General features: G+C 37.3%; 5 protein-coding genes across 7 annotated transcripts; 3 read left to right on the forward strand and 2 right to left on the reverse strand.

Moving 5' to 3' along the window:
- The first annotated feature begins 740 nt into the window (after positions 1-740).
- LOC111802261 (protein LATERAL ORGAN BOUNDARIES-like) lies at positions 741-2,445 on the forward strand. Its single transcript, XM_023686560.1, has 2 exons — positions 741-951; positions 1,601-2,445. Exon 2 carries the CDS (start codon positions 1,607-1,609, stop codon positions 2,087-2,089), a length of 483 nt encoding a protein of 160 aa, XP_023542328.1. The 5' UTR covers positions 741-951; positions 1,601-1,606; the 3' UTR covers positions 2,090-2,445.
- A 1,980-nt stretch (positions 2,446-4,425) lies between these two features.
- Positions 4,426-5,116, forward strand: LOC111802308 (oleosin 16.4 kDa-like). Its single transcript, XM_023686618.1, has one exon. The coding sequence runs from the start codon at positions 4,465-4,467 to the stop codon at positions 5,011-5,013; it is 549 nt and encodes a 182-aa protein (XP_023542386.1). The 5' UTR covers positions 4,426-4,464; the 3' UTR covers positions 5,014-5,116.
- Positions 5,117-6,173: 1,057 nt separating this feature from the next.
- On the reverse strand, positions 6,174-13,905 carry LOC111802190 (tryptophan aminotransferase-related protein 2-like). 3 transcript variants are annotated; one of them, XM_023686462.1, is made up of 11 exons: positions 13,788-13,905; positions 13,605-13,699; positions 13,365-13,482; positions 11,804-11,861; positions 10,692-10,741; positions 8,904-8,974; positions 8,681-8,824; positions 8,113-8,416; positions 7,719-7,999; positions 6,808-7,112; positions 6,174-6,595 (listed from the first exon to the last, which is right to left on the reverse strand). In XM_023686462.1, exons 6-11 carry the CDS (start codon positions 8,945-8,947, stop codon positions 6,399-6,401), a joined length of 1,275 nt encoding a protein of 424 aa, XP_023542230.1. In that variant the 5' UTR covers positions 8,948-8,974; positions 10,692-10,741; positions 11,804-11,861; positions 13,365-13,482; positions 13,605-13,699; positions 13,788-13,905; the 3' UTR covers positions 6,174-6,398. The 3 variants fall into 3 exon arrangements, with proteins under 3 accessions (XP_023542230.1, XP_023542229.1, XP_023542228.1); XM_023686461.1 differs by lacking the exon at positions 10,692-10,741 and having other exon boundaries at positions 8,904-8,971; XM_023686460.1 differs by lacking the exon at positions 10,692-10,741.
- Positions 13,906-14,251: 346 nt separating this feature from the next.
- On the forward strand, positions 14,252-18,124 carry LOC111802189 (LRR receptor-like serine/threonine-protein kinase). Its single transcript, XM_023686458.1, has 2 exons — positions 14,252-17,341; positions 17,420-18,124. Exons 1-2 carry the CDS (start codon positions 14,494-14,496, stop codon positions 17,812-17,814), a joined length of 3,243 nt encoding a protein of 1,080 aa, XP_023542226.1. The 5' UTR covers positions 14,252-14,493; the 3' UTR covers positions 17,815-18,124.
- Positions 18,125-19,427: 1,303 nt separating this feature from the next.
- LOC111802247 lies at positions 19,428-23,862 on the reverse strand. The gene is made up of 7 exons (XM_023686546.1): positions 22,434-23,862; positions 22,217-22,303; positions 21,919-22,131; positions 21,625-21,789; positions 21,483-21,536; positions 21,256-21,402; positions 19,428-20,329 (listed from the first exon to the last, which is right to left on the reverse strand). Exons 1-7 carry the CDS (start codon positions 22,665-22,667, stop codon positions 19,952-19,954), a joined length of 1,278 nt encoding a protein of 425 aa, XP_023542314.1. The 5' UTR covers positions 22,668-23,862; the 3' UTR covers positions 19,428-19,951.
- Positions 23,863-25,040: the final 1,178 nt, after the last annotated feature.

Raw genomic sequence — 25,040 nt, forward strand, 5'->3', positions numbered from 1 at the left:
GTAACAAGTCAAACGAACAATATGTGCTAGCGGGCGGGCTTGGGCTGTTACACCCATTTTTAAAACCATCCCATTCATTTTCATGTTTGTTCGAATTCAAAGTTGTAGTTAATTAACGATATTCATTTAGATACTATAAATATGATCAATCATACTTACTCGTTATTGTAAACCATCCTATCAGCTTACACTCGTATTCGTCGTTCAATTCATAATTGCAATTGATCTCCCAACTCTGCTCGTGATTGAACTTTAAAAAATCATAACTCAAATGGATTAAACAACCCTATTCAAATGTATTTCCTCGTTTACCTTTTTTAAAACAGTTCTCACAAGCAAACATGTCTCGAGGCTCGAGCATACATCAACATTGTCCACGAAGCCTAAATTTCTCATGACTGACTTATTCACTGGGTTAGAACAAGTGCAGCACAATCGCATTCGTCGGTCGTTCAATTCATAATTGCAGTTGATCTCCCAACCCTACTCGTGATTGAACTTTAAAAAATCACACCTCAAATGGATTAAACAACCCTATTCAAATTGGGTCTCTTGTCCTATAATGGTTTAAGGCAATGTCATAATTATGGATTCCTAGGCACATGCACCTTCCCTATAGCACAAACCCTAATTCCCCAATTCACAAAGAGAGAGAAAGATATTGTTTAATACAATAATATTTGAGTAAATATATGAAGCTTAAGATATTTTCCTTCCTATTTTACTCTAATTTCCATTAATTTTCCTATCTTTTCCTTCCACTAACACTAAATTCTCTCTCTAAATTAGGGTTTCTCTATGAGTGTTCTTCAAAATTCAAGGCTCTTATGAGTTCATTCATCTGATTTAAGCTTATTTGGTGGTGTTCTTCATATAACGTTAGGTACCCATTTCTTCTAAGAAGCTGCAAAGCAAGGATCTTGAAATTGAAAGCTCTAAGCAACCCAAAAGGTAGCCTCTTTCAGTCTTTTCTTCAAAGAACTTTAATGGGTTCGTGTTGTTCTTGTTATGAACACACATAAAAAGTACCAAAACAACAAAAAGGAAGAGGTTTGGTGCCAAAATTAGCAGTTTTTTTAGATGGGGTTTTCTATTTTTCATTGAAAAAGCTAAAGGGATTCATAAGATTTGAAGAAATCTTCAAAGTTTTCATCTTTTTTTGTCAAAACTAACCATCTTTTTTCGAAAATTAGAGGTTTTTTTCACAAGATTTGAAGAAATCTACAAAGTTTTCATCTTTTTTGGTCAAAATTAACCATTTTTTTTGGAAAATTAGAAGTTTTTTTTCACAAGATTTGAAGAAATCCACCAAGTTTTCATCTTTTTAGGTCAAAATTAACCATTTTTTTGGAAATTTAGAAGTTTTTTTTCACAAGATTTGAAGAAACCCACAAAGTTTTCATCTTTTTATGCCAAAATTAACCATCTTTTTTCGAAAATTAAAAGTTTTTTTCACAAAATTTTCATCTTTTTTGGTCAAAATTAACCATTTTTTTGGAAATTTAGAAGCTTTTTTCACAAGATTTGAAGAAACCCACAAAGTTATCATCTTTTTTGGTCAAAATTAACCATTTGTTTGCTTGAAATTCCAATTTTGCAGATCAAAATGGGATCATCATCAAGAACAGAAACAAGCCATTACTACAGCCCTTGTGCAGCCTGCAAATTCCTAAGAAGAAAATGCATAGCAGGGTGTGTTTATGCGCCATATTTTCCACCAGAGGACCCTCAAAAATTTGCCAATGTTCATAAGGTTTTTGGAGCAAGCAACGTAGCCAAGCTTCTCAACGAAGTTCTTCCTCATCAAAGACAAGACGCCGTCGTTTCACTTGCCTATGAAGCCGAGGCTAGAATAAAAGATCCTGTTTATGGCTGCGTTGGTGCCATTTCATGCCTCCAAAAACAGGTCCAAAGGCTCCAAAAGGAGCTCGATGCAGCTAAAGCTCGTCTTTGTCTCTTCTCTTTCACTGACTTTTCAGCTCCCTTTTCATCTCAGCCTCAAATTATTAGTCCTCCTATGATTTGGAATAGTAACAATTATGATATCGTTTATGCTAATTCTTCTATGTATTTTAATGGAGGAATTTGAAGGAATTTGGAAGGAATTTGAAGGAATTTGGAGGAATTTGGAAGGAATTTGAAGGAATTTGGAGGAATTTTGAGGAATTTGGAAGGAATTTGGAGGAATTAGGCTCCATGTGAGAGTTGAAGCAGCTAGCTCGAAGAGTATCTATGTCTGTCTCTATTGGGTTTTGGTGAAATGGGTTGAATCTATTGAGGGTTTTGAGAAATGGGTTTGTTTTATATTTTGATAAGAACTCATGATTTGTTAGGGTTTGTATCATATCATTATTATTATAGCCGACTTTGAAAGGTACGTGTTTGTGTTAGCTGAAATGATTAAGATATAATATTATCGATCAAGAGATCAGAGGTTCGAATTCTTCTACTCTCATATGATATTATCGTTTTGTTCGAGTAAAATTGGCATCAGAACGAAACTTCTATCAAAAGAATGGTTTAGACATGAACTACAGTAGAATCTAGTGGGCATGTGATGCTCGAGTAAAAGAGGGCTACAGGAATGAACTATGACCACATCTACATAACAATGATCCCGAGAATATGACATTAAGGTTAAGAAAGTGATAGACGAATTTATAATTACTATCTGTATCAACCATCTGCATTCTCATTTTCAGTGACACAGTGAGTGATCTTTTGAATGTTTTTAGAAAGCACGTGAGTGAGAATAAAACATGTTAAAAGAACCCGTGTTAATTTTTTTTTATATAGTTTTCACTCTTAGAAGCACTTCAAGATAAATAAGTACCGTGATCGTAGCGCACGGGATATAGAAAAGTGTCGGGGATGCTATATATTGAGCAAATTTTATTCAAGAAACTATGATATAATGATAGGCATGATGATTGCAAAGTTTGTAGTGGTTGAGGAAGCCTTGTGCTCAATGTTTCTATAAGGAAAAAAAAAAAAAAATTTAAAGCTTTTATTTATAACTTTATTCCTTGAATATTTAAATAAATTATAATTATAAAATATTGCATATGAAAAACCACTTTACCTACCTACCTACCTAACAACCTTTGAAGCTTAAGAGTTTGGAGCATGCTTCAACTTAGTGCTAAACTAGGACATTAAGCTGACAAGGCCCACGACTAATGATTGGATTAGAATTCGATACCTGATGACCTCGACGTCGACTAATGATTGGATTAGAATTCGATACCTGATGACCTCGACGTTCTCTGACGACATGACTACGTTACCTACTCCTCATTTCTTAAGAGTAAAGATTATTCCGGTAAATCCATACGAGTCATTTCAGTATGATTTGTCGTCGTTCATATGTATCTCAGGAAAATTCTTAGGATGACACCCAATATAAAATTGCTCAAAGTAAAGAACGATTAACTATGGAGTTTCTATGATTGAGCTATCGAAAAAAAAAAACGTGTACTTTATTTGTATAGATAGTAATTTTCATTTACTTTAAGCTTTTCTTAGTCATTCTATTCTAAGGATTACTCTCATTCAAATGTAATCTCGGTTCATTTATGTACCATTTCTTTACTCGAGTGTTACAAAAAATCTCTAAATAGAATAACCCTTTTTTTCATTTGTAGGGTTAATTAGATTCTTGAGAGGATTCATAATAAAGAAGGTCAAAAGACTTCGCAAAAGTCATGTTGAACGCAACTTAAAAACCAAGAACTCTTACCAACCCTTAAGAACAAGTATTTAAAATCTCGAAACTCTTGAAAAGAAAAAGACGCTTTAAATATCAAAAGATAGAATTGTAACGCCCCAGATCTACCGCTAGCAGATATTGTTCTTTTTGGGCTTTCCCAAGGACTTCCCCTCAAGGCTTTAAAAGTCGTATGCTAGGGAAGGTTTATTCTCCTCCTCAACCAATGTGGGACATCACAATTCACCCCTCTTCGGGGCCCAACGTCCTCGCTGCCACTCTTTCCTTCCTCCAATCGATGTGGGACCGCCCCCAAATCCACCCCTTTGGGGCTAGCGTCTTTATTGACACACCGCCTCGTGTCTACCCCCTTTGGGGAACAGCGAGAAGGTTGACACATCGTCCGGTGATCCATTGCTAGTAGATATTGTCCTCCTTGGACTTTAAAACGCGTCTAGAGGAAGGTTTCCACACCCATCTAAATGATGGTTTGTTCTACTCTCCAACCGAGGTGGGAGACGATGTTCTTTAAAGATAAGTTGAAGGAATTTGAAGCTTAAAAGAAAAAGAAAAAAAAAAAAAAAAAATCCAATGGGCAAACAAGGGACAAAAACATGAACAATGACAACTATGAATCCAACTCCGATTGACATGTTTTTTCATGCAAACCTCGAATCCCTCAATTTCTTACATCTGTTCTTGTTCTTCCCCTTAAAGCAATCTCCTCTTCCTCTTCCTTTTCCCCAATTTCCGATTCCATGGCGGATTCTCAGCTCCGGCGACCCACAGCTTCCCCGTCCGATAACCCTCCTTCCACTACTCAACTCTTCCCACTTCTTCTTACTCTGTTACCCATCGCCGCCTTCCTCCTTTTCCTCGCCGGAATCTCCTTCATCGGAACCGTCGTTGGCTTGGCCGTTGTGTCTCCACTTTTTGTCATTTTCAGCCCCATTTTGGTCCCTGCCGCCGTCGCTGTCGCCTTGGCGGTCGCCGGATTTCTCACCTCCGGAGCTTTTGGGGTCACGGCGTTATCTTCTCTGTCCTTGATGGCCAACATTTTACGACGGTCAGGAGATACCCTTCAGCTCCAGCAGGCTAAGCAATGGGTCCGTGAAACGGCGTCGCATGAGGAAGTTCAAACCAAGACTGAAGAAGTGGGCCCGGCCCAGGAAGGAGGAAGGACTGAACAAGGTGGTCAGGCCCAAGCGAAAGGTACCGATAAAAATGGAGCGGCCCAAGAAGGGTCTAAGGCCCAAGAAAGTGGGAAGGCCCAAGAAGGTGAGAAGGCCCAAGGAGGAAAGAAATGATAATGTGAGCCCATTGAACTACGGATGGCCCAACTAGGATCAAGTTTTTGCACTTCATATTTAATTAATTTAATAATTTTGGAATTCTTAGTATTTCGAGTAGAGTGTGCAAGTGTGCGTTGTTTTTTCATCATCTCCACGAATTTAAAAATAAAAAAATAAAAAAATAAAAAAAAAAAAAGGAAAAAAGGTCCATGAAAGTTTGTTCCCCTTGTGATTTCATAATTTGTAAGCTTATTTTACGATAATTTCTTTAATTTTTATTTTTAGTACTCCCATTCCGAAATTACGTGACGGGTGACACAAATTTACGGTTCAATTTCAAAGATCGAGCTATCACATCAAGTAGCAACAAGAAGGTAATAGGTGGTAAGTTATAGAGTTGCGTACTTAGGCTTTTAGATGAACTGTTGGGTTCATCAATCTGTCTATGGTGAACATCGGTTGCATCTTTTTTAGGTCGTGTCCTAGTTGGAAGGCAAGTTTGAGGCTAAAAGCTGCATACTTGAACTTCAAGTTGAGTGAGTTGATCAATGTAATGGCCCAAACCCACCGTTAGCTAATATTGTCTTTTTTGGACTTTCCAATCGCACTTTGATGGTAGCGGACTTGCGATTGTGCAGCGCTCACTCACTTCTCGGCAACAAGTGAGTTAAGCCTATTCGTTTTTGCGTTGCCTACGGCCAATCGACGTATGCTCGGGCCTCTAATCTCGGTTCAAGAAAAAAGTTTTAGAAAACGGGGACAGAGAGATTTTGAAAGAGAGTTTTGAAAGCAAGATTTGAGAAATTGAAATTGATGTTATATGAGGATGTAAGCAAAAAAGGCAACACAACGGCTTACTGCATATAACTATCGAGTAGGGAGATTTGGGCTTTCCCTTTTTGCATATAACTATCTAGGGAGATTTGGGCTTTCCCTTTTTAGCTCAAAGTGATGTGGGATCTCATAATCTATCTGTCTATGGTGAGCATCAGTTGACTCGTCTCTTGTAAAAAAATGTTTTATTCTCCACTCCAACCAACGTGTAATCTCATAATCAATTCGTCTATGATAAGCATCGGTTGACTCGTCTCTTTTAGACCGTGTCCTTAATGTTGTTGCTTTGAAGAAATTAGAGTTTTAAAGTAAGTGTATATATTAATTGAATTTGAATGGTATGAATGAGTAACAATATGTTAGATATTCTTTAACCTAGTTAACCAAATACAAATATAAATCTAAATGAATACATATATTAATATCAAAATTAAATTGAAAGAATGAAATTATAATATCTATAGGGCCTTCGACTCCTATGTAATATTTGGTTTGCTCACTGCAGCTGCGACTGGTGGTTGGATTATTGTCACGTTGGTATGAAGTTGGATCGACATGTAGTTTCTTCAGTCTTCAGAAAGCCTTGTAATTTTCGATATTCGTTGGACGAAGGAGTCGAAGTTGTCGTCTCGATCCATCATGCTGACACGTACGAAGTTCGCCTCGCTACCGAAACTTACTCCACTTCGACCGATTATTCTATGGCGTTGGAGTAAAGCTGCGGAGTCTTCTTCGTCGTCTTCACATTTTAGCCATGCAAAAGCTAAAAACCAAACCAACAAAAAGAGATCTAAATCAGATTTTTATGAACTGAGCTCATGTTCGAGAAAACTAAATTCAATATACAATCAAAGTTATCTGATGAACCGAAACAACTATATAAATAGCTTTACAAACTAACTAATCAAATCACAACTGCCTAAATAATAGGATTACAAACTAAATCTTTGGACAGTGTAATGGTAATGGGATTACCTGGTCGGGGTTGAGTTTGTTGGCCGTGGAAGGTGCAGTGCGCGGTGGGGAAGTCTGGGAGAGTGAACATTCCGCTGTGTTTAACGGCCTGTTTGAGACGGCTCCACCTCTCTATCATGAGGCGATGGCCGAATCCATAAAAGGATTCAGGATATTCTGAACTCCCAGCTTGTTCACAACTAGATGATACTACGCTCAATATCCTTGCCGTGCGAAGTTGAGAATCTTTAGACACTCCGATCGTGTTCATCTCGATGAACTTCACCATTTTCATCGCTACTTCTGGATCTTTTACAAGAGCCCACCTAAGCACAACAAACATTAACGTTAATTAAGAGAAAAATCATGAGTTTATAAGTAAGAAACACTATCTCTATTGGTATGAAGTCTTTTGAGGAAACTAAAAACAAAACCAGGAGAGTTTATGCTCAAAGTGGACAATATCATACCATTACGGAGGGTCGTGATTCTTAACATGGTATCAGAGTCATGCCCTTAACTTAGCTATATCAATAAAATCCTCAAATGTTGAACAAAGAAGTTGTGATCCTCGAAGGCGTATTCAAAAAGTGACTCAAGTGTCAGAACAAAAGGTGTGCTTTGTTCGAGGGCTCTAGAGAAAGGAGTCAAGTCTCAATTAAGACGAGGCTGTTTGAGGACTCTATAGGCCTTATGGGAGGATCTATAGTGTACTTTGTTCGAGGGGAGCATTGTTGAGGATTGTTGGGAGAGAGTCCCACATCGACTAATTAAGGGAATGATCATATGAGTTTATAAGCAAGGAATACGTCTCTAAAGTAAAGTCATAAGAATTTATGCTTAAAGTGGACAATAAAGTGGACAATATCATACTATTAGGGAAGTCGGTGATTTCTAACATTTAATTCATACTTTTGACTATAAGAACTAACCCGATTCGAGAGCCGGCATGGCCAGTGCACTTAGAGGAAGTAAACAGAGAGAGATCATGGTCAGCTGGAGCAGTGATTGGAGTATAATGAGGCCAATAGTAAGCAAGGTCATGCAACACTTTGCCTCCTTTCCGGTTCACCACTGGTTCACGTAGGGAACCATCAGGGTTGTTGGGAGAAGTGACGATTTCTATATAAGGTTCATCTTTCTCATATGTAGTGGCATCTCCACCCCATTTGAAAACACTTGTTTTTAAGTCGTCACTCATGGATGGATATGACTGTATTCAAACCATAATGAAATAAGTTTATAACATTCAAATAATGTGAAAAAATTTCCCATTTGAAATACATTCATTCCAAACACGTTGATTAAGTTGTTAAAAGAACTCACAGAATAGTATGGGATGGCGGAGACGACGTTGGTGGGTTGAGAAGAATTGGGCGAAGAGAGGGCATAAAGTGCAGCCAGTATAAGCTGGGAGGAGCCGGTCCCGACGACGATGTAACGGCCTTCGGTTATGGCATTGCCGACGACACGATGTAATCGGAGAATTTGCTGGCATAAATCAGGCTCAAGAAACCAGCAAAGACTCTGGCCGCCGGAGAGGTAACTCATGTATCGCCACCCTGGTATCACTATCGTCGCTTTCTTCCCCATTTTCTTCCAAAACTTTTCGTACATTATTGGGTCTCCTCTGCAATTTTTGTTTTAAACTTAATCATCAATAATCTTAACAAATTCTAATATAAACTATATAATTACCTATTCATTAGAAGTTAAAAAGACAAACAAACAAAAAAAACAATTATTTTTCAAGTCTTGAGGCCAAAAAACGAACCAAACATAGTCACATATTTTTAAATTTTTTAAATTTAGACACCAATTATCATTCCAAATATTGATACGATTCTCATTTTAGTTTTAAACTCAAATGAAGAAATGAACATTAGAGACTTACACATCTAGATTGATAATTCGATCCTCTCTGTAATTTAGAGATTCACGTGGAGAAACCAAAGTCAAAGGAACATTATATGCCTCCTTTAAACTCTTCTTGAATTTTTTTTTCCTGATCGACGCATCCCTCTGCCGTTCCTCGTCGCTGAAATCAATCCAAACGAACCCATAAACTTCTTTTCTTTTCAACATACAAAGTTAAAGAAAAAAAGAAGCAAAGTTACCTGGTTTCTTGCTTGAAATTCACACAAGCACAAAAACTGAACATTGTATTGACAATTCAGCAACTTTTCTACTATATTCAAACGGCAATGAAGAACATAAGTATACAAATATTTGTGAGCGGTTAAAAGAAGAGAAAGAATGGGTGGAAGGATCCGCCCAATGGCCTGACCGAGGATGATTATGAACTGATTAAGCACACAAAAATCCCACAAATCATTTTCCGGCAAAGGATTGCAAATTTGGGAAGCTGAATAAATAGAGACAAACCCTACATGTTGAATTTTTACCTGAGTCCATGAGAAATGCAGGTTGTCAAATTAACGGACTAATTCTATTCTTGGGTTTCTCCTCTATCAGTTTGTTATGAGACAATGAAGGATATTAGTTTCAGATGCTCACCACTCTATGAAATAGTAAATTTTCAAGTCAAAACTTTTTTTTTTCTTAAAAAAAAACTTAAAAAAGGTTATACCTGAGGTCCATCAAATTTTAAATTGGTGTCGATAAGTTTTTGACCTTTAAAATGAGTTAGTTATCACAATCTAATTTTTTAATTTATTTTAATTTAACCACATATGCCACAAAAAAATTTAAATTTCTAATATTTAAATCAAAGATATATGTCTTAATCATTGGCTGGTTTAAATTTTTTCTAATTCTACAAACATAATTATTGTCAATAATTAACATTACATGATCAACATTCAATAATTATACTTAGGGATATCAAAATGGTTAATAATGTTGATACACCCAATGATTGAGAGAATTAAGTAACAATAAACAAAAATTAGGAGGACGTGGATAATCATAATGATTATTACTAGGGAAACATCTCATGTTCTAAATGATAAATAAATAAATAGACAGAAAAGCACAGCCATTTTTTAATTTGGATTTATATATAAATATATGGTGGACTAGATTTATATTCCCAATAATCGCATTGCAGACAAAGAAAAGAAAGAATATTTGTTTACTAATTTTGTACCCTTGGATTAGCAATTTTTTGGAGTTGAAATGATATATTATTTCCAAAAAAGAAAAAAAAAACCCTTTAATGGTTCGTTATAAATAATAACTTAAGGGAAATCAATACAATATGCGAGAAAAAGCAGAAAAAAAAACATGGTTTGATGCCCAATAAAGATGTTTTCCCCTACATTTGTCATAGTTCGTGGTTGGTTTTTTTTAGGGACGGATAATGGGGTGGAGCTTTCATTTTACATATTTGCCCTTGATTAGTTTTTTTTTTTTTTTAATACTTACAAATATATTTATTTATGAATTTATTTTTATTTTTATCTATTTTCTAAATATTTTTAAAAAATCTAACTCAACTAAACTAAACTAAAAATATATATATATTTAATTTAATTTAATTAAGAATTCAAATAATAAAATAAAAACAAAAACCACAAATAGAAACCTTTAGAGGAAACATAAATCTAAAATAAAATATTAGTAAACCGAGCTTAAATTGATCTAATTTAAAAATTATCGTTGATAAGAGTAAAATCAAACTCATTAAAATGTTGGTATACTAAGGATTAATAAGGTCATAATAACTATTATTATAAATTCATAATGATTGCAACAAAGAAAAATGAATGAACGGATGAAATTGTAACTTGTAAAAAAAAAATTTAGAAATATTTATAAAAAAAAATCAAACTATATACTTAGCCTTAAATTTTAGTTAAGAATTATTTTAAAAAGTAACAAGTAAAAGAATAACCACACAAAACATCAATTTATGCATATAATTCATCTGGGTTAAGATGTACCTTCGATCTAGAGGTCAGAAATTTGAATCTTCATTTTATATCTCGTTGAGCTACCAAACGAATATAGAAGCATTAATTTAATAATTTAAAAAATAAAAAGGTAAAATTGAATAATAATGAGGAGAAAGATTAATGTGATAATAGGATATAGATTATGATGATCAGAAGAGAATAGCTGAGAGATAAAGAATATATAATGGACAATAGTGGGAGATGAATAAGATGGTGCATGAAAATTGAAAATGATTCAAGGTGAAAATGATCTAGAAAATTGACCAAAATAATGGTGATATTTATTTATAGTATAAAGTATAGGTATATTTACATTGCATATTTCTTTTTTGCCCTTAATTTAAGCTCTGCCCTTCTTTCTTTCTTTCTTTTTTTTTTTTTCTATGCACAAATCCCAAGATCTGTCCCATCCGAATAATTGACTTTTAGCTTTTAATTTTATGCTTTTTTTTTTTTTTTAGCTTTCACTGTCTCCTCTTTCTCCCCCATTGTTTTAAGGGCTAAATGTCAGTTTGTCTTTTGACACTTGAGTGGCTCTTCAATCCTTCTTTAATAATTTTGGGGTTTACAAAGTTGTTTTGGAATTTTGTTTTCTCCATTCCAAGTAGTAGTGGGTGGGGTGTTCATCCCCTAAAAGTGAAGCTCAAGCGGAAAGTGAAGGCCTATCCAAATGGTATATTTATGGGTGCTAGATTCTTTAAAAAGTTTGAGAGGAAGATTATTGTTTATTTTGTGTCTAATAAATTCATGAACTTTTAATATTATCTAACAATTCAATGATTTATTGAACATAAAAATGATGATAGAGTCTTCTTTATAAGTTGGTAGAAAGTGAAACGATGAATTATGTCACCTAAGAGAGAAAAGTTTTCAATTTCTCCCAATTTTGAGATAATTAGATGAAATTTCAACTTTTCTCTTTTAGATAGTTTAACATCTCATCTAAATTTCTACCGAAGGCTAAGTATCATGTTTTATAATAAGATAATTTCAACAATTCATCAACAAAAGAAAATGACACAACTCAAAGTCGTTAAAATATATAATTGAAACTTTTTAAACAATATAACTAAATTGAAGAGATTAAGATAATATATTACCTTGTCTTGTAAGCATTTGCACCCACTTCGATTGATTCCATCAAATAATTGTTTGATCCTACAAAATTTGATTGTTATGAAATGAGTGAGATTAGGCATTGAACATATTCCTTTGAACTTTAAGAATCTATACTAAATGCCACAAAGATGAGCGTTAGATGAACCATAAATCCACAAAGATCAGAACAATTTTTGTAAAAAAAATTGAAAATATATAAATGAAGGGTAAGAGATTTCTTTCGAGGCATAGGCAACTTATTCTCATCTTTAGCACCAAACAGATAAGTGGCATTCTTTCAGCTACTTGGCTACCTAGTTTCAAACGCATGCGGATTCTCCCACTTGATTTAATCTTGTTGTAGAAACCTAATATTACACTGGCCCTTCATAACCTATTTATCTATCCATCCCAACTAATTTGAACGTTTTTTTTAAGTGTTTTTATATTTGTTTAGTGTATAGTTGATCTTCATATTCGATAGAAATCAAATGTTACACCTATCTTTTACAATTTATCTATCCCTTGCAACCTATTTAGACGTTTTTGGAGCCTTTTTATATTTGTCTAGTGCAGGGTTGATCTCGTCGTCCAATAGATAACTAATATATACCTACAATTTGGACGTTTATGGAGCATTTTTATATTTGGCTAGTGCATAGCCAATCACGTCGTCCAATAGAAACCAAATGTTATACATGTCTTTCATAATCAATTTATCTATCCCTTATAACTTAATCGGTCATTTTTAAAGTCTTTAACATGTTTCTAGTGTATAAATGATGTCGTTGTTTTACCTGTCATTTCATGACATAGGAGAATTTTTGAGTTTAGGATGTGCAACTTTGTAGAACGCCTAGCTTGAGAGAATTAGGAGAACTTTTAGAGGTTATGAAAAGGGGATGTGGGCTAATGACTAGGTTTCACTTCTCTTTTTGGATGTCAACTTCTAAGGATTTTTGCAACTATTGTTTTATCTTTTGATCTCTACCATTCGCTCTTGCTTGTAACTTTTATAGGTTAATTTCGTCATGGAAGCACCTCATCTAGAAGGTTTTTCTTCTTTTTCTATAATTTTTGTTTGTTTTCTTTAATTAGTCTTGATGGAAGCTTAGTTTTTCATTTAAAGGGAAAAAAAATATTATTCTTGTGCAATTCAAATATACTAACTTCTTCCTAACATACATTCAAGTTTCTTGTTATAGAATGAAGCACTACATTTTTCATTCACAAACAATATTATCTTTCATGTAAAATGCGATTTGTAAACTAACTTTTAACAAATGTAAAACTTAAAACAATCCCCTTTATGTCAAAATTTGTAAACGAGAAGATTTTCTAAAATCAAGAGAGATCTGTAAAAACCACTATTACAAAAAAAAAAACTACAAAAGTAAACAGAGAACCAAACAAATGAAAGATATTAGAAAACAGAGTGGATTTAGAATGTCAAAACGTTACCCCATGGGCGCAGGCTTTCATGACACAACCACAGCCAGAAAAACAGAAAGCAAAGATCATTATTATATGTATAATAGTACCAGAAATAGTATCAGCACCAACCTATTCATCCCTTAGTTGATGGCTTCCCACGATAAGGAGTCTGAACTGCATATTCCTTCCACATTTCATATTAGTTTATTTTTGCCTTGAAGCCTTTTGTTTCAATACTGTAATCTCTCTGAAAAATGCCAGATGTAACAATCCATATAATTGTTGAATGTGTATCACAATATTTGCTCATGTCAATCTACAACAACTATATATGACGTGACAGAAAGAATATTTTGAAGTTTGTATTACCTTCCTGGAAAATACTTTTCCGTAGTCCTCGGGTGCTTAGTTCTTTACTTTTCTGACTTGAATTCTTGTTTTACGCTTGCATTGGTTGTACTGTCCTGTATAATTTCAATGGCTTACAAAACTAAAGATTTAAGTAAAGAAAGAATAATATCTAGTGAAAGGGTCTAAGTTTCAATGGCTTACCATTACCACTGGTTTTGTGACTGCTACCATTTCTTCAAAAACAGATCTCTCCAGAGATGTTGAGATGAAATACCTACATGTTTAAGGGTCTGCATAGAATATGATTACGCATCCAAATAATGAACAAGTGGACTTTCAAACAGATAATATACCTACCAATCCATCCTACTTCCACTAACATTCTTTTTATTATTTTGAAGTTTTGTCTGCAGTTTTCAGGTTTTCTTCTACATAATTCCTAAACAGAATGAATGCATGTAAGTTTATGTATGGACATCAATTTGTCCAGACTAAGACAGTTTTGTTTGTTTTCAAACAGCTCTACAGGATCGCCCAACTTATCTTTGAATAGGTTCTCTCTCAGTCTCTCTCTAGTCTCTCTCTAGTCTCTCCCTAGTCTCACCCTAGTCTCTCCCTAGGACCCTCCGGCTATCTCTCTCTCTCTCTCACTCTCCCTCTGATTTTTGAACTATAAGAACAGAACTCTCCTCGTTCATAAAAATGAACGGAAGCCAACTGTAATTTCATTGATTTGGCTTGACCAACAAAGACTGGAAGGTCTGTTGGAACCAGAGAACATGGTTATGTTCAGAGATATTCAGCAACAGATAAGCTAAAAGGACATGATTTGTCCTCGCCCGTTGCCTAGGGGGTTCAGACACACTTTTCTGCTTTTCCCATTTGAGTTCCTAGCGCAGCTGTAGAAATGCATGCAAAACAGTGGACCCTCTTCATCATATTATTCCTGCTTTCCTCCTCCTCTTTAATCGCCTCTGCCGTCAACCATCAAGGGCAAGCTCTCCTATCATGGAAACAATCTCTGAACTTATCGGCCCAAGAGTTGAACAATTGGGATTCAAATGATGAAACTCCTTGTGACTGGTTTGGAATCACCTGCAACTTCAAACGGGAAGTTGTGGAAATGGAATTCAGGTACGTGGAATTGGGGGGTAGAATTCCCACTAATTTTAGCTCATTGTTGACCCTGAACAAGCTCATCTTGGTGGGAACAAACCTCACTGGTTCAATTCCTAAAGAGATTGGCGATCTAAGAGAACTAAATACATTGGACCTGAGTGGCAATGGCTTGACAGGAAAAATCCAAATTGAGATATGTGGTTTGCTCAAGCTCGAAAATGTCGATCTCAGCTCAAATAGACTTGTGGGCTCGATCCCAGCTGAAATTGGGAATCTTACGATCCTTAAAGAGCTTGGTCTTCATGATAATCAACTTAGCGGTCAAATTCCCAGAAGCATAGGAAACTTGAAGCAGCTTAAGGTGATCAGAGCTGGTGGGAACAGAGACATGGAAGGCAATATACCTCCAGAAATTGGGAACTGCACCAATTTGGTTAATGTAGGCTTTGCAGAAACCAGAATTTCAGGCTCTCTGCCACCCAGTTTAGGCTTGCTCAAGAAGCTCAAAACACTCGCATTGTACACAACCTTTCTCTCTGGCAAAATTCCTCCTGAAATTGGAAACTGCAGTGAGCTCCAACACATGTTCATCTATGAGACATCGCTCGCAGGCTCGATTCCAACCAGTTTCGGGAATCTCCAGAACCTGCAAAATCTGTTTCTATATAGGAACAGATTGACGGGCACGTTGCCAAAGGAGCTTGGAAACTGTCATCAATTATTGAGTATTGACATTTCAATGAATTCTTTGACGGGAAGCATTCCAACCACATTTGGGAACTTGACTTCGCTACAAGAATTGAACTTGGGAATGAACAATATTTCAGGCGAGATCCCAACCGAGATTGAGAATTGGAGGGAACTTACTCACTTGATGCTTGACAACAACCAAATCATGGGTTTGATACCATCAGAACTAGGGAATTTAAAAAATTTGAGAACGTTATTCTTGTGGCATAACAAGCTCGAGGGAAGTATTCCGTCTTCAATTTCTAGCTGCCAGATGCTTGAAGAGATGGATTTATCAGTCAATGGCTTGACGGGTCACATTCCTGGAGAAATTTTCCAACTCAAGAAGCTTAACAGCCTCATGCTCCTCTCCAACAATCTTTCGGGCGTTATACCTCCAGAGATCGGAGATTGTTCATCGCTAAATCGTTTCAGAGTTAACAACAACATGCTTTTCGGCGCTCTCCCACCCCAGATTGGGCACTTGAAGAATCTGAGTTTCTTAGACCTTGGAGAGAATCGGTTCTCTGGAGTAATACCTGATGAGATTTCTGGGTGCAAGAATCTAACATTCATCGATATACACTCCAATTATATTACTGGAGCTTTACCCTCAGGTCTCAGCCACCTTATTTCCCTTCAAATCATCGACTTCTCGAATAATTTAATTGAAGGGAATCTAAATCCTGGTCTCGGTCTGTTGAGCTCACTCACAAAACTCATTCTGTACAACAATCGATTCTCCGGCCCAATCCCAAGTGAGCTCGGTTCCTGCTTGAAGTTACAATTATTGGACCTGAGTGTTAATCAACTTTCCGGTAATCTTCCGGGAAAGCTGGGAGAAATTCCGGCGCTGGAGATCGCTCTAAACCTAAGTTGGAACCAACTTGAAGGCGAGATACCGAAGGAGTTCGCTTATTTAGACAGACTCGGAATCTTGGATCTCTCACACAACCACCTCAGCGGCGACCTCCAAATCATCGCCGTAATGCAGAATCTTGTGGTACTCAACATCTCCGATAACAATTTCTCAGGCCGAGTACCGATGACTTCCTTCTTCCGAAAACTCCCTCCTAGCGTTCTCTCCGGTAATCCAGATCTCTGCTTTGGCAGCCAGTTCACCGACGAAAATGGAGACAAAACCTCAAGGCGTGAATCAGCGTCTCGTATAGCAGTGGTGGTGCTACTGTGCATAGCTTGGACGCTTGTCATGGTGGCGTTTTACATGAGCTTCGGATTGAAAAAACGGGCCCAAAGACGCTTCTACAATGACCACGACGGCGACGGCGTCGATAGCGACTTGGAGATTGGCAATGAACTCGAATGGGAGATGACGTTCTATCAGAAGCTCGACCTATCAATATCTGATGTCGCAAAGAAACTGACAGCTGGCAACATCCTCGGCCGTGGCCGATCCGGCGTCGTTTACCAGGTAAACATCCAGCCCGGTTTAACAATTGCCGTCAAACGGTTCAAGACATCGGAGAAGTTCGTCGCCGCCGCATTCTCCTCCGAGATCTCAATTCTAGCCAGTATCCGACATAGGAATATCATCCGGTTGCTCGGTTGGGCAGCAAATCGGAAAACGAAATTGCTATTCTACGACTACTGGCCACACGGAAGCCTTGGCGATCTATTACACGAGCGGTGCTCTAGTGGCTATGTAATCAGCTGGAATGCTCGGTTAAAGATCGCGATCGGCGTGGCAGATGGATTGGCTTACTTGCATCACGACTGCGTTCCCGCGATTTCGCACCGTGACGTGAAGGTCCAAAATATACTGTTGAGTGATGAATACGACGCGTGCCTCACAGATTTTGGATTCGCTAGATTCATTGAAGACAATCCGAACAACTCCTCGTCGGCCAATCCACAATTCGTCGGATCTTATGGCTACATTGCACCAGGTGAGCACTAATTTCGGTTTGGTAAACCTAATTTTTCAATCAAATTCCACTTTCGACTAACAGTGATTTTATTGATAGAGTATGGTCGCATGCTAAAAGTAACAGAAAAAAGCGATGTGTATAGCTATGGAATCGTACTTTTAGAGATGATTACCGGAAAAAAGCCTGCCGATCCTTCATTTCCAGAAGGCCAACACATAATCCAATGGGTTCAGCATCATCTATACAGCCAGAAAGATCCACTCGAGCTTCTGGACCCAAAGCTTACGATCCATCTCGACGCGGAAGTTCAAGAAATGTATCAAGTCCTCGAAATCGCTCTTCTGTGCGCCTATCATCGCGCCGATGATCGCCCGACAATGAAGGACGTTGCTGCATTATTGAGAGGAATTCGAACCGATTCAACAATGAGGACGATCAAGGGCAACAAACGTAGTAATAGGCTGAAGAGATTCGAAATTCAGTCGTATTAGTCCATCTTCAATGCAAGAACAGAGCCTTGTTCTATGGTTTAGCCGTCATTTTCCCGGTAATTCCCTGTTCTTCTGTGAGCCCTAGTACTTCCCGCCATAAAAATGCTTTCATTTAAATGAACCGAAGAATTTCACGGGCTCGAGGCAGAGAGTGAATAGAGCTAAAGCCCATTGTTGATGTTTGAGCCCAAAGTAAGCCCAACACGCTGAGAGCTTAAAAGAGATAAAATCATATTTTAAAATTTGCCTTCCACCGATAAATCTTTCGATGTGGGACTTATATATTTTGAATGAGGGAATTGTATGTCTCTTTTCACTCTCTCTCATCCCAAATCTTCCTATTACACAGATATCTATGTTATAATCGAGCTTCTGAAATCGATGTCTCGTGTTCTTTTAAACGAGCACATCTTTAAAAAGAAGAAAACAAATCATCTATATCGTATTCATCGGGTAAGTAATGGAAATTTAAATTATTTTTACTTAATTTTAGTTTATTATAATTCGTAAATGACAGTAAAAACAGTATTGGTTACCTAATCGACGTCATATTGACCAACATTAAAAGTGATTTTTTCTAGTCTCTCCCAGAACTAAAATGAAAAATCCCGACCTTGACAAGGAACGAGCTCCACGAGAAAATTTGACACACCCTATCAATACAAATTTAGTCTCAAATTACCATTTCGAAGATACGGAATAGTCTCATATGGAGCTAACAACATTATTTATAGAGGGGTGAAATCTCACATCAACTAGAGAGAGAAACAAAACATTATTTATAGAGGGTTGAAACCAGACGCGTTTTAAAATCATGAAACTGGTGACAATAAATAACATATCAAAGCAGTCGATATCTATTAGTAGTGGGCTTGAACTGTTACCTGTCTGTACGAATATAGTAACGAAATACCATTATAAAGATACGTAAAGATTCGTTATCGAGAGAGCGGGCATACCAATGGCAAAGTAATGGAGCAGCAGCACGCGAGGAGTCACACAGACACCAATATCTTTCTATTGTGTACTTCCTTCTGCACCATTCTCTGATGACTCAAAGCTCAAAATCCTTCTATATATAATAGTTAAAGCTAAAGTGCCTGTAATAATTCAATTCCCTATAAACTTTTAATCTAGAAACCAACACTGAGAATATTCTCTCAAGATTATAATCATTTTTTAATCACTTAACAAAACTAAATCCGTCCACGTACTTTATGAGGATATAACTTTGTAATAGTTCACGCACCGTTAACAGATATTATTAGTCTTACGATTTTAAAACGTGTATGTTAGAGAGGTTTTTACACCTTGTTCTCCTCTCTATCTGATGTGGGATCTTACAGACTTTCAACTCCGTAGAGCACATTACGAGAGACATTGAAGGAAGCTAGTTGTTCGGGAAATTGAGATTGCTGGAATCATCAAAACACCAACCACGAGAAGTGAAGATCACAATTGAAAATTGGTTTCGTTTACAAGTTTTTTTAGAACGGTTGTAATCACTTTTGTCAGCTTTAAAATCAATAAAATCGCTCTTGAACATGTCTCGAGTCAAATTTAGCTAAGACCAGCACCGTTATCAGTTTTTAAAAAAAAAATGGAAGCATAAGAGAGCACAAACCTGTCTAATTCTTTGTATTCTCCCATAATTACAAAAATTCCATTCTCTATAATTAATATTAGAAAATAAAATTAAAAAAAACAAACCCAAACCCAAACCCTACCTACCTCAAGGCTGAGGACAAAACACAAAGATAAAAAAAAACCGAACCAAACCGAAAAAAATATAAACAAATTCTCGCGAGTAACAAAACCCGCTACTTGCTCGAGACCATGACAAACAGTATGGTCGTTATCATGTCGAGACGTTACCTTCAGCCTGATAGCTCTAAACAGTACCCTTCGCACTCTTCGACTAGACAATATGGAACTTCTCAACCGCTTTCGTTCCTTTACGAGGTCCTACCCGGATAGGTAGGTCTGATCCACACTGCTCACCGTGTCTGTACCACAATAACTCATTATCCCTTACCAACTACTCTCGACCCAAATCGCTGCCCAAGACACTAGGTTCTATCCTATAACGTTCTTTTTTCGAGGATATTTATTAATGATAAGAAGAACTATGATACTTTTAAGGGCATCTAACGGTCCTGCCAGGACCTCCATAGTAAAAGTAAGTGCCCCAAACGTTATTGCTGCCTTGTCTGATATCATAGCAGTCAGAATGGTCGGCCAAGACATGAAGATTTGTGAGAGGAAGCAAGTTGTTGTCCCAATCAACCACTTGTAAGTTCCTGAAATAAGAGGCTTTGCCAAAGCCTTCTTCAGCAAAATGGCCACTCCCCATTTGTGTGGCTGTGTGGAACCCTGAAGCTCTTCTGTTCACTACTTCACCTCCAAATTGTACCATGCTTGCATGGCTCCTTAAATGGCTGAATAGAAATGCTGGCCAGTACCCGACGAGCGTACCCGACCCGTACTCGAGCCACCAGTGTCCGTGCTTTGGATCCTGTGGCCATAGTTTAACTTAGATATGCTATGAACAAATGAACACTTAAACGGCTTGTTTGGTAATGTTCTGGTTGTTCCACAAATGAAGACTTAAAGGGCTCGTTTGGTAGCGTTCTGGTTGTTTCACAAATGAAAATTGAAAGGGCTCGTTTTTTGTAACATTCTGGTCGTTCCATGAATGAAAACTTAAAGGGCTCGTTTTTGGTAACATTCTGGTCGTTCCACGAATGAAGACTTAAAGGGCTTGTTTCTGGTAACATTCTGGTCGTTCCACAAATGAAACCTTAAAGGGTTTGTTTGGTAACATTCTAGTTGTTCCACAAATGAAAGCTTAAAAGGCTCGTTTGTAACATTCTGGTCGTTCCACGAATGAAAACTTAAAGGGCTCGTTTTTGGTAACATTCTGGTCGTTCAACGAATGAAGACTTAAAGGGCTCGTTTTTTAGTAACATTCTGGTCGTTCCACAAATGAAAACTCAAAGGACTCGTTTGGTAACATTCTAGTTGTTCCACAAATGAGCCCGATAACATTCTGGTCGTTCCACAAATGAAAACTTAAAGGGCTCAAGTTTGGTAACATTCTGGTCGTTCCACGGATGAAAACTTAAAGGGCTTAAAGGGCTCATTTGGTAACATTCTGGTCATTCCACGAATGAAAACTTAAAGGGCTTGTTTGGTAACATTCTGGTCGTTTTACAAATGAAAACTTAAAGGGCTCGTTTGGTAACATTCTGGTCGTTTCACAAATGAAAACTTAAAAGGGCTCGTTTGGTAACATTCGGGTCGTTCCTCGTCAGTAGTTTTAAAGAAACGTAAAGATTCAATAACCGAGATCGTACACGAATTTAAAACATTTGACGTTTGAAAAATTTCGGGTTTTTTTTTTGGGTCAATATAAAAAAAAAGTGCAATAAATGAACTTACCTTCCAGACCATTAAACCAATATCAAACTGTTTCCCTCTGTAAGAGGAAACAGGCGAAATTGCTGCTCCAATGGCTATCCTGTTATTGGTTTGAACAAATCCTGAACAAAGCAGATTGTAACAACCAGTGGCTTGATAAGCATCAGTCTGCCAACAAAAAAAACAACGTTAATTCTGTCTGTTCTTTCAAACCTTAAAGTAATCGAGTTCAAGGCATGAAAACTCACTGTCCAGTATGTAAAGAATCTAGGATTGTTGTCGCCGTAGAGTTCAGGACTAACCTAAACAAAAGATCAAACGAAAAGGAAGATTAAAGCACAAAGAATTTCAAGAACATTCAAGAACACTCAAGAACACTCAAGAACTTGCCTGCCATCCAGCTTCTATGGTGTTCAAATCATTGCCAAATGAGCCTGAAATGACCCATATCTGTGATAAGCTGAATTCGTATTGATCTGTTACACGAGGTGCCCATATGTTCAAGCTTGCCTTTGCTCCATAATATTGTTCTCCATTAACGAACACCACTGCATGCTGTAATCATTCAACGCTCTTAATTAGCTGAATTTTCATCATTTCAGCTCAAGAAAAACACCCTTTTTGGATGAATAAAGTGACTTTGAGTGATCAAAAAGGAACAATGATTTGGGTTTGAATTCTAACCTCATGGCCATTGCCAGAAGAATCTCTTCTCACATGTCTAATGGGTTTTCTTCCAAATCTTCGAATAGAATTTGCTCTGAAAATGTCTTTTTCTGTTGTTCTTCTGATCGGAATTGTCCCTTCCGGACAAAACTCGCCGGAAGCTGACCATAACTGGTGGTTATCCGCCACTTCCTCCATGGATTTGTTGCTTCTCGGCCTCTCAGGCGGTTCCTGTTCATCAGAAACTTCCAATTCTCTCAATCAACCCAAAAAAATTTCACCCACAGAAAAAGATTCTGATTTTGAATTGGTTTACCAATGGGGAGTGTCCTTTGAGCTCAGGATGGTCAAAGGCAGGCTGGAGATGAGAAAGAACACAGTCTATGACATCACCATCTGAGCTCTGCAACAGAACAGAACATAACAGAACAGAACAGAACAAAACAAAACATTCAGACAAAAACAACAGCAACCCAGATTGTCAAATTTGCAGAACAATCAAAAACTTCGAGAAAAACCAAGATTTCTTTTACCTGAATTGTCTTGATTGGAGGTTTGTTGATTTTGCGTAAATAAGCTCTGATGTTCTTCAGCTTCTTCAGCTCTTTGGTGGGGTGGAATAAAGTTTGGTTTTTTAGTGGCATTTGATGGGCTATGGAAGTGGAGAAAGCAGAAGCCAAAGAAGTAAAAACCAGAAGGACAACAACAAAACAAGAACAGGAAGAAGAAGAAGAAGAAGAAGAAGAACAAGAACAAGAAGAAGCCATTGGGTTGGAATGTTTCGAAGAAGTCGTTTGTTTTACTGCAATGATTTGTGATTTGTAAGTATTGAGGTTGTCTGGTTGTGTGTCTCACAGCTTACTTCATTTCTCTCTAATCTCAGCTCAAGTCCATACAAAAGAGATAACCATTCCAACAAAAACACAAACTTTGGTTTTGTTTTCTTCTCCTTTGCCTCACCATTCCCAACATCAAATCTCTCTCTCTCTCTCCCAAAGGGTTTGGCTTACTAAAAAATTCCAGGCATAAGGGTTTTAAAACAGACCCATTTTAAGTTGAGAACCAACTTTTCATATCAAGCAGTCAAAACATCAAAAAGAGCAGTAAATTTCATTTCTTACCAAAGAGGAGAGAGAAAGAGATGAGAGAGGGAGAGGGAGAGGGAGAGGGAGAGGGAGAAGGATTCAAGCTTGGAGACTGTACTGAGCTGCAGACAGTTAAGATTTGGGTAAGGAATGGCAGGGACAACATTCAAACCTTAAATGGGAAGAAATCTTCTTACCTTTTTCCTAAGATATCAGTAAAAAAAAACTTACCTTCTTTAAGGTCATTTACCCCTTAAATTTCAACCACAGCTATGTCTGAAAATGATTGCGCTTTCTTTAAGGCACATACCTACACAAACTGCCCAAACCCACTCCATTTCCATTCAATGTCTCTGCAGTTCATCAGTACATTAATGTTGGGTCACTATCTGTAATGGGCAGCTGTAAAAATTTCAGCTTCAAAAAGGAAAAACCTGTAAAATTTTGATGGATGGTGTAAATGTTTTGAGGAAGAACAAAGGTCCCAGGTTGGTTCTTTTTGCAAGAATTTGAAGTGGTGGGTCATTTTCAATGATTATTTCCACACCAAGAAGAGAGGTGGAGGGGTTACTTTTTTTACTCTCTGCTATTCTTTTTGACCATCAAAACTAGATCTTTTGGCTTTGATCATGCTAAATTATGATACCCATTTGCTCACTTCCATGAATAACTCAATCAAAGAACAGTGTTTAGGAACATTTTTACCATCAAAATAGGCCATTTGTGACCCAAATCCTTAGAACCCATGTGCTCATTTCCATCAAGATATCAGATAAAGATAGTGTTGGTTGTAAAATGGAATGATTATCATCCTAAATGACTGCCAAGATTGTCTTGAATTTGCTACTTTTCTCATCATGGTTGCCCAATGGATATCATGATCATCATCTCTGCATTGCTGTTGATATCAGTTCTTGATTCAAGCAGTTTATATGAATATGAATGTGAAAATGATGGGTCAATGGAAGAGTTAAGTTGAAGGTTATGAAACTTCACGAAGGTTTTTACTTAGCTTCTAAGAGTTCCAAGAGAAATGCATAAAGGAATATCTAACAGCTAAAATTCCACTATCTTGATCAGTAAATTGGAAGAGAATGAGATTTGATTCAAAGCATTGCTTTTTAATCTCATGGACCATTCAACTCCATGAGGAAAAAGAATCCAATCTTCACCATAGACATATGTGAGTGCCCATATGTTTGTGCATCATGATGATACTAACAGTGCCTCTCATTTTTGGCCCTTTGGCCCTTCATTTTCTGCCATTCATATGGTCTATTCCTGTGCAACTATGAAATCTTTTTTCTTTTTGACATTCCAAAGTCGGTGGGCATGTAATCGCTTAAGCCCACCGCTAGTAGATATTGTCCTCTTTGGGTTTTCTCTTTCGGGATTCCTCTCAAGGTTTTTAAAACGCGTCTACTAGGGAGAGGTTTCCACCCCTTATAAAGAAAGTTTCGTTCTCCTACTCAACCGTTGTGGGATCTGACAAGTAAAGTCTCTAGCAAATATTGTCCTCTTCTGTTAAGGTTCCTCTCAAGGTTTTTAAAACGCGTCTACTAGGGAGAGGTTTCCACACCCTTATACAGAATGTTTCTCCTCCCCGATCGATGTGGGATCTGACAAGTAAAGTCCCTAGCAAATATTGTCCTCTTCTGTTAAGGTTCCTCTCAAGGTTCTTAAAACGCGTCTACTAGGGAGAGGTTTCCACACCCTTATACATAATTTTCCTCCTCCCCAATCGATGTGGGATCTGACAAGTAAAGTCCCTAGTAGATATTGTTCTCTTTGGGCTTTCCCTCAAGGTTTTTAAAACGCGTCTACTAGGGAGAGGTTTCCACCCCCTTATAAAGAAAGTTTCGTTCTCTTACTCAACCGATGTGGGATCTGACAAGTAAAGTCCCTAGAAAATATTGTCCTCTTCCGTTAAGGTTCCTCTCGAGGTTTTTAAAACGCGTCTACTAGGGAGAGGTTTCCACACCCTTAAACAGAATGTTTCTCCTCCCCAATCGATGTGGGATCTGACAAGTAAAGTCCCTAGTAGATATTGTCCTC

The sequence above is a fragment of the Cucurbita pepo genome, chromosome LG09, assembly GCF_002806865.2.
Source record: "Cucurbita pepo subsp. pepo cultivar mu-cu-16 chromosome LG09, ASM280686v2, whole genome shotgun sequence".
Classification (NCBI taxonomy): domain Eukaryota; kingdom Viridiplantae; phylum Streptophyta; class Magnoliopsida; order Cucurbitales; family Cucurbitaceae; genus Cucurbita; species Cucurbita pepo.

Coding starts and splice junctions, on each gene's coding strand:
- LOC111802247 (XM_023686546.1), bottom strand. CDS start 22,667: ATGGCTTCTTCTTGTTCTTGTTCTTCTTCTTCTTCTTCTTCTTCTTCC. Junction 21,790..21,918: donor CTTCTGGCAATGGCCATGAG/GTTAGAATTCAA, acceptor GAATGATTACAG/CATGCAGTGGTGTTCGTTAA. Junction 21,537..21,624: donor CCATAGAAGCTGGATGGCAG/GCAAGTTCTTGA, acceptor TCTTTTGTTTAG/GTTAGTCCTGAACTCTACGG.
- LOC111802308 (XM_023686618.1), top strand. CDS start 4,465: ATGGCGGATTCTCAGCTCCGGCGACCCACAGCTTCCCCGTCCGATAAC.
- LOC111802261 (XM_023686560.1), top strand. CDS start 1,607: ATGGGATCATCATCAAGAACAGAAACAAGCCATTACTACAGCCCTTGT.
- LOC111802189 (XM_023686458.1), top strand. CDS start 14,494: ATGCATGCAAAACAGTGGACCCTCTTCATCATATTATTCCTGCTTTCC. Junction 17,342..17,419: donor TTATGGCTACATTGCACCAG/GTGAGCACTAAT, acceptor TTTTATTGATAG/AGTATGGTCGCATGCTAAAA.
- LOC111802190 (XM_023686461.1), bottom strand. CDS start 8,947: ATGTTCAGTTTTTGTGCTTGTGTGAATTTCAAGCAAGAAACCAG. Junction 8,417..8,680: donor CGAATTATCAATCTAGATGT/GTAAGTCTCTAA, acceptor CAAAAATTGCAG/AGGAGACCCAATAATGTACG. Junction 6,596..6,807: donor ACAAACTCAACCCCGACCAG/GTAATCCCATTA, acceptor TTTGGTTTTTAG/CTTTTGCATGGCTAAAATGT.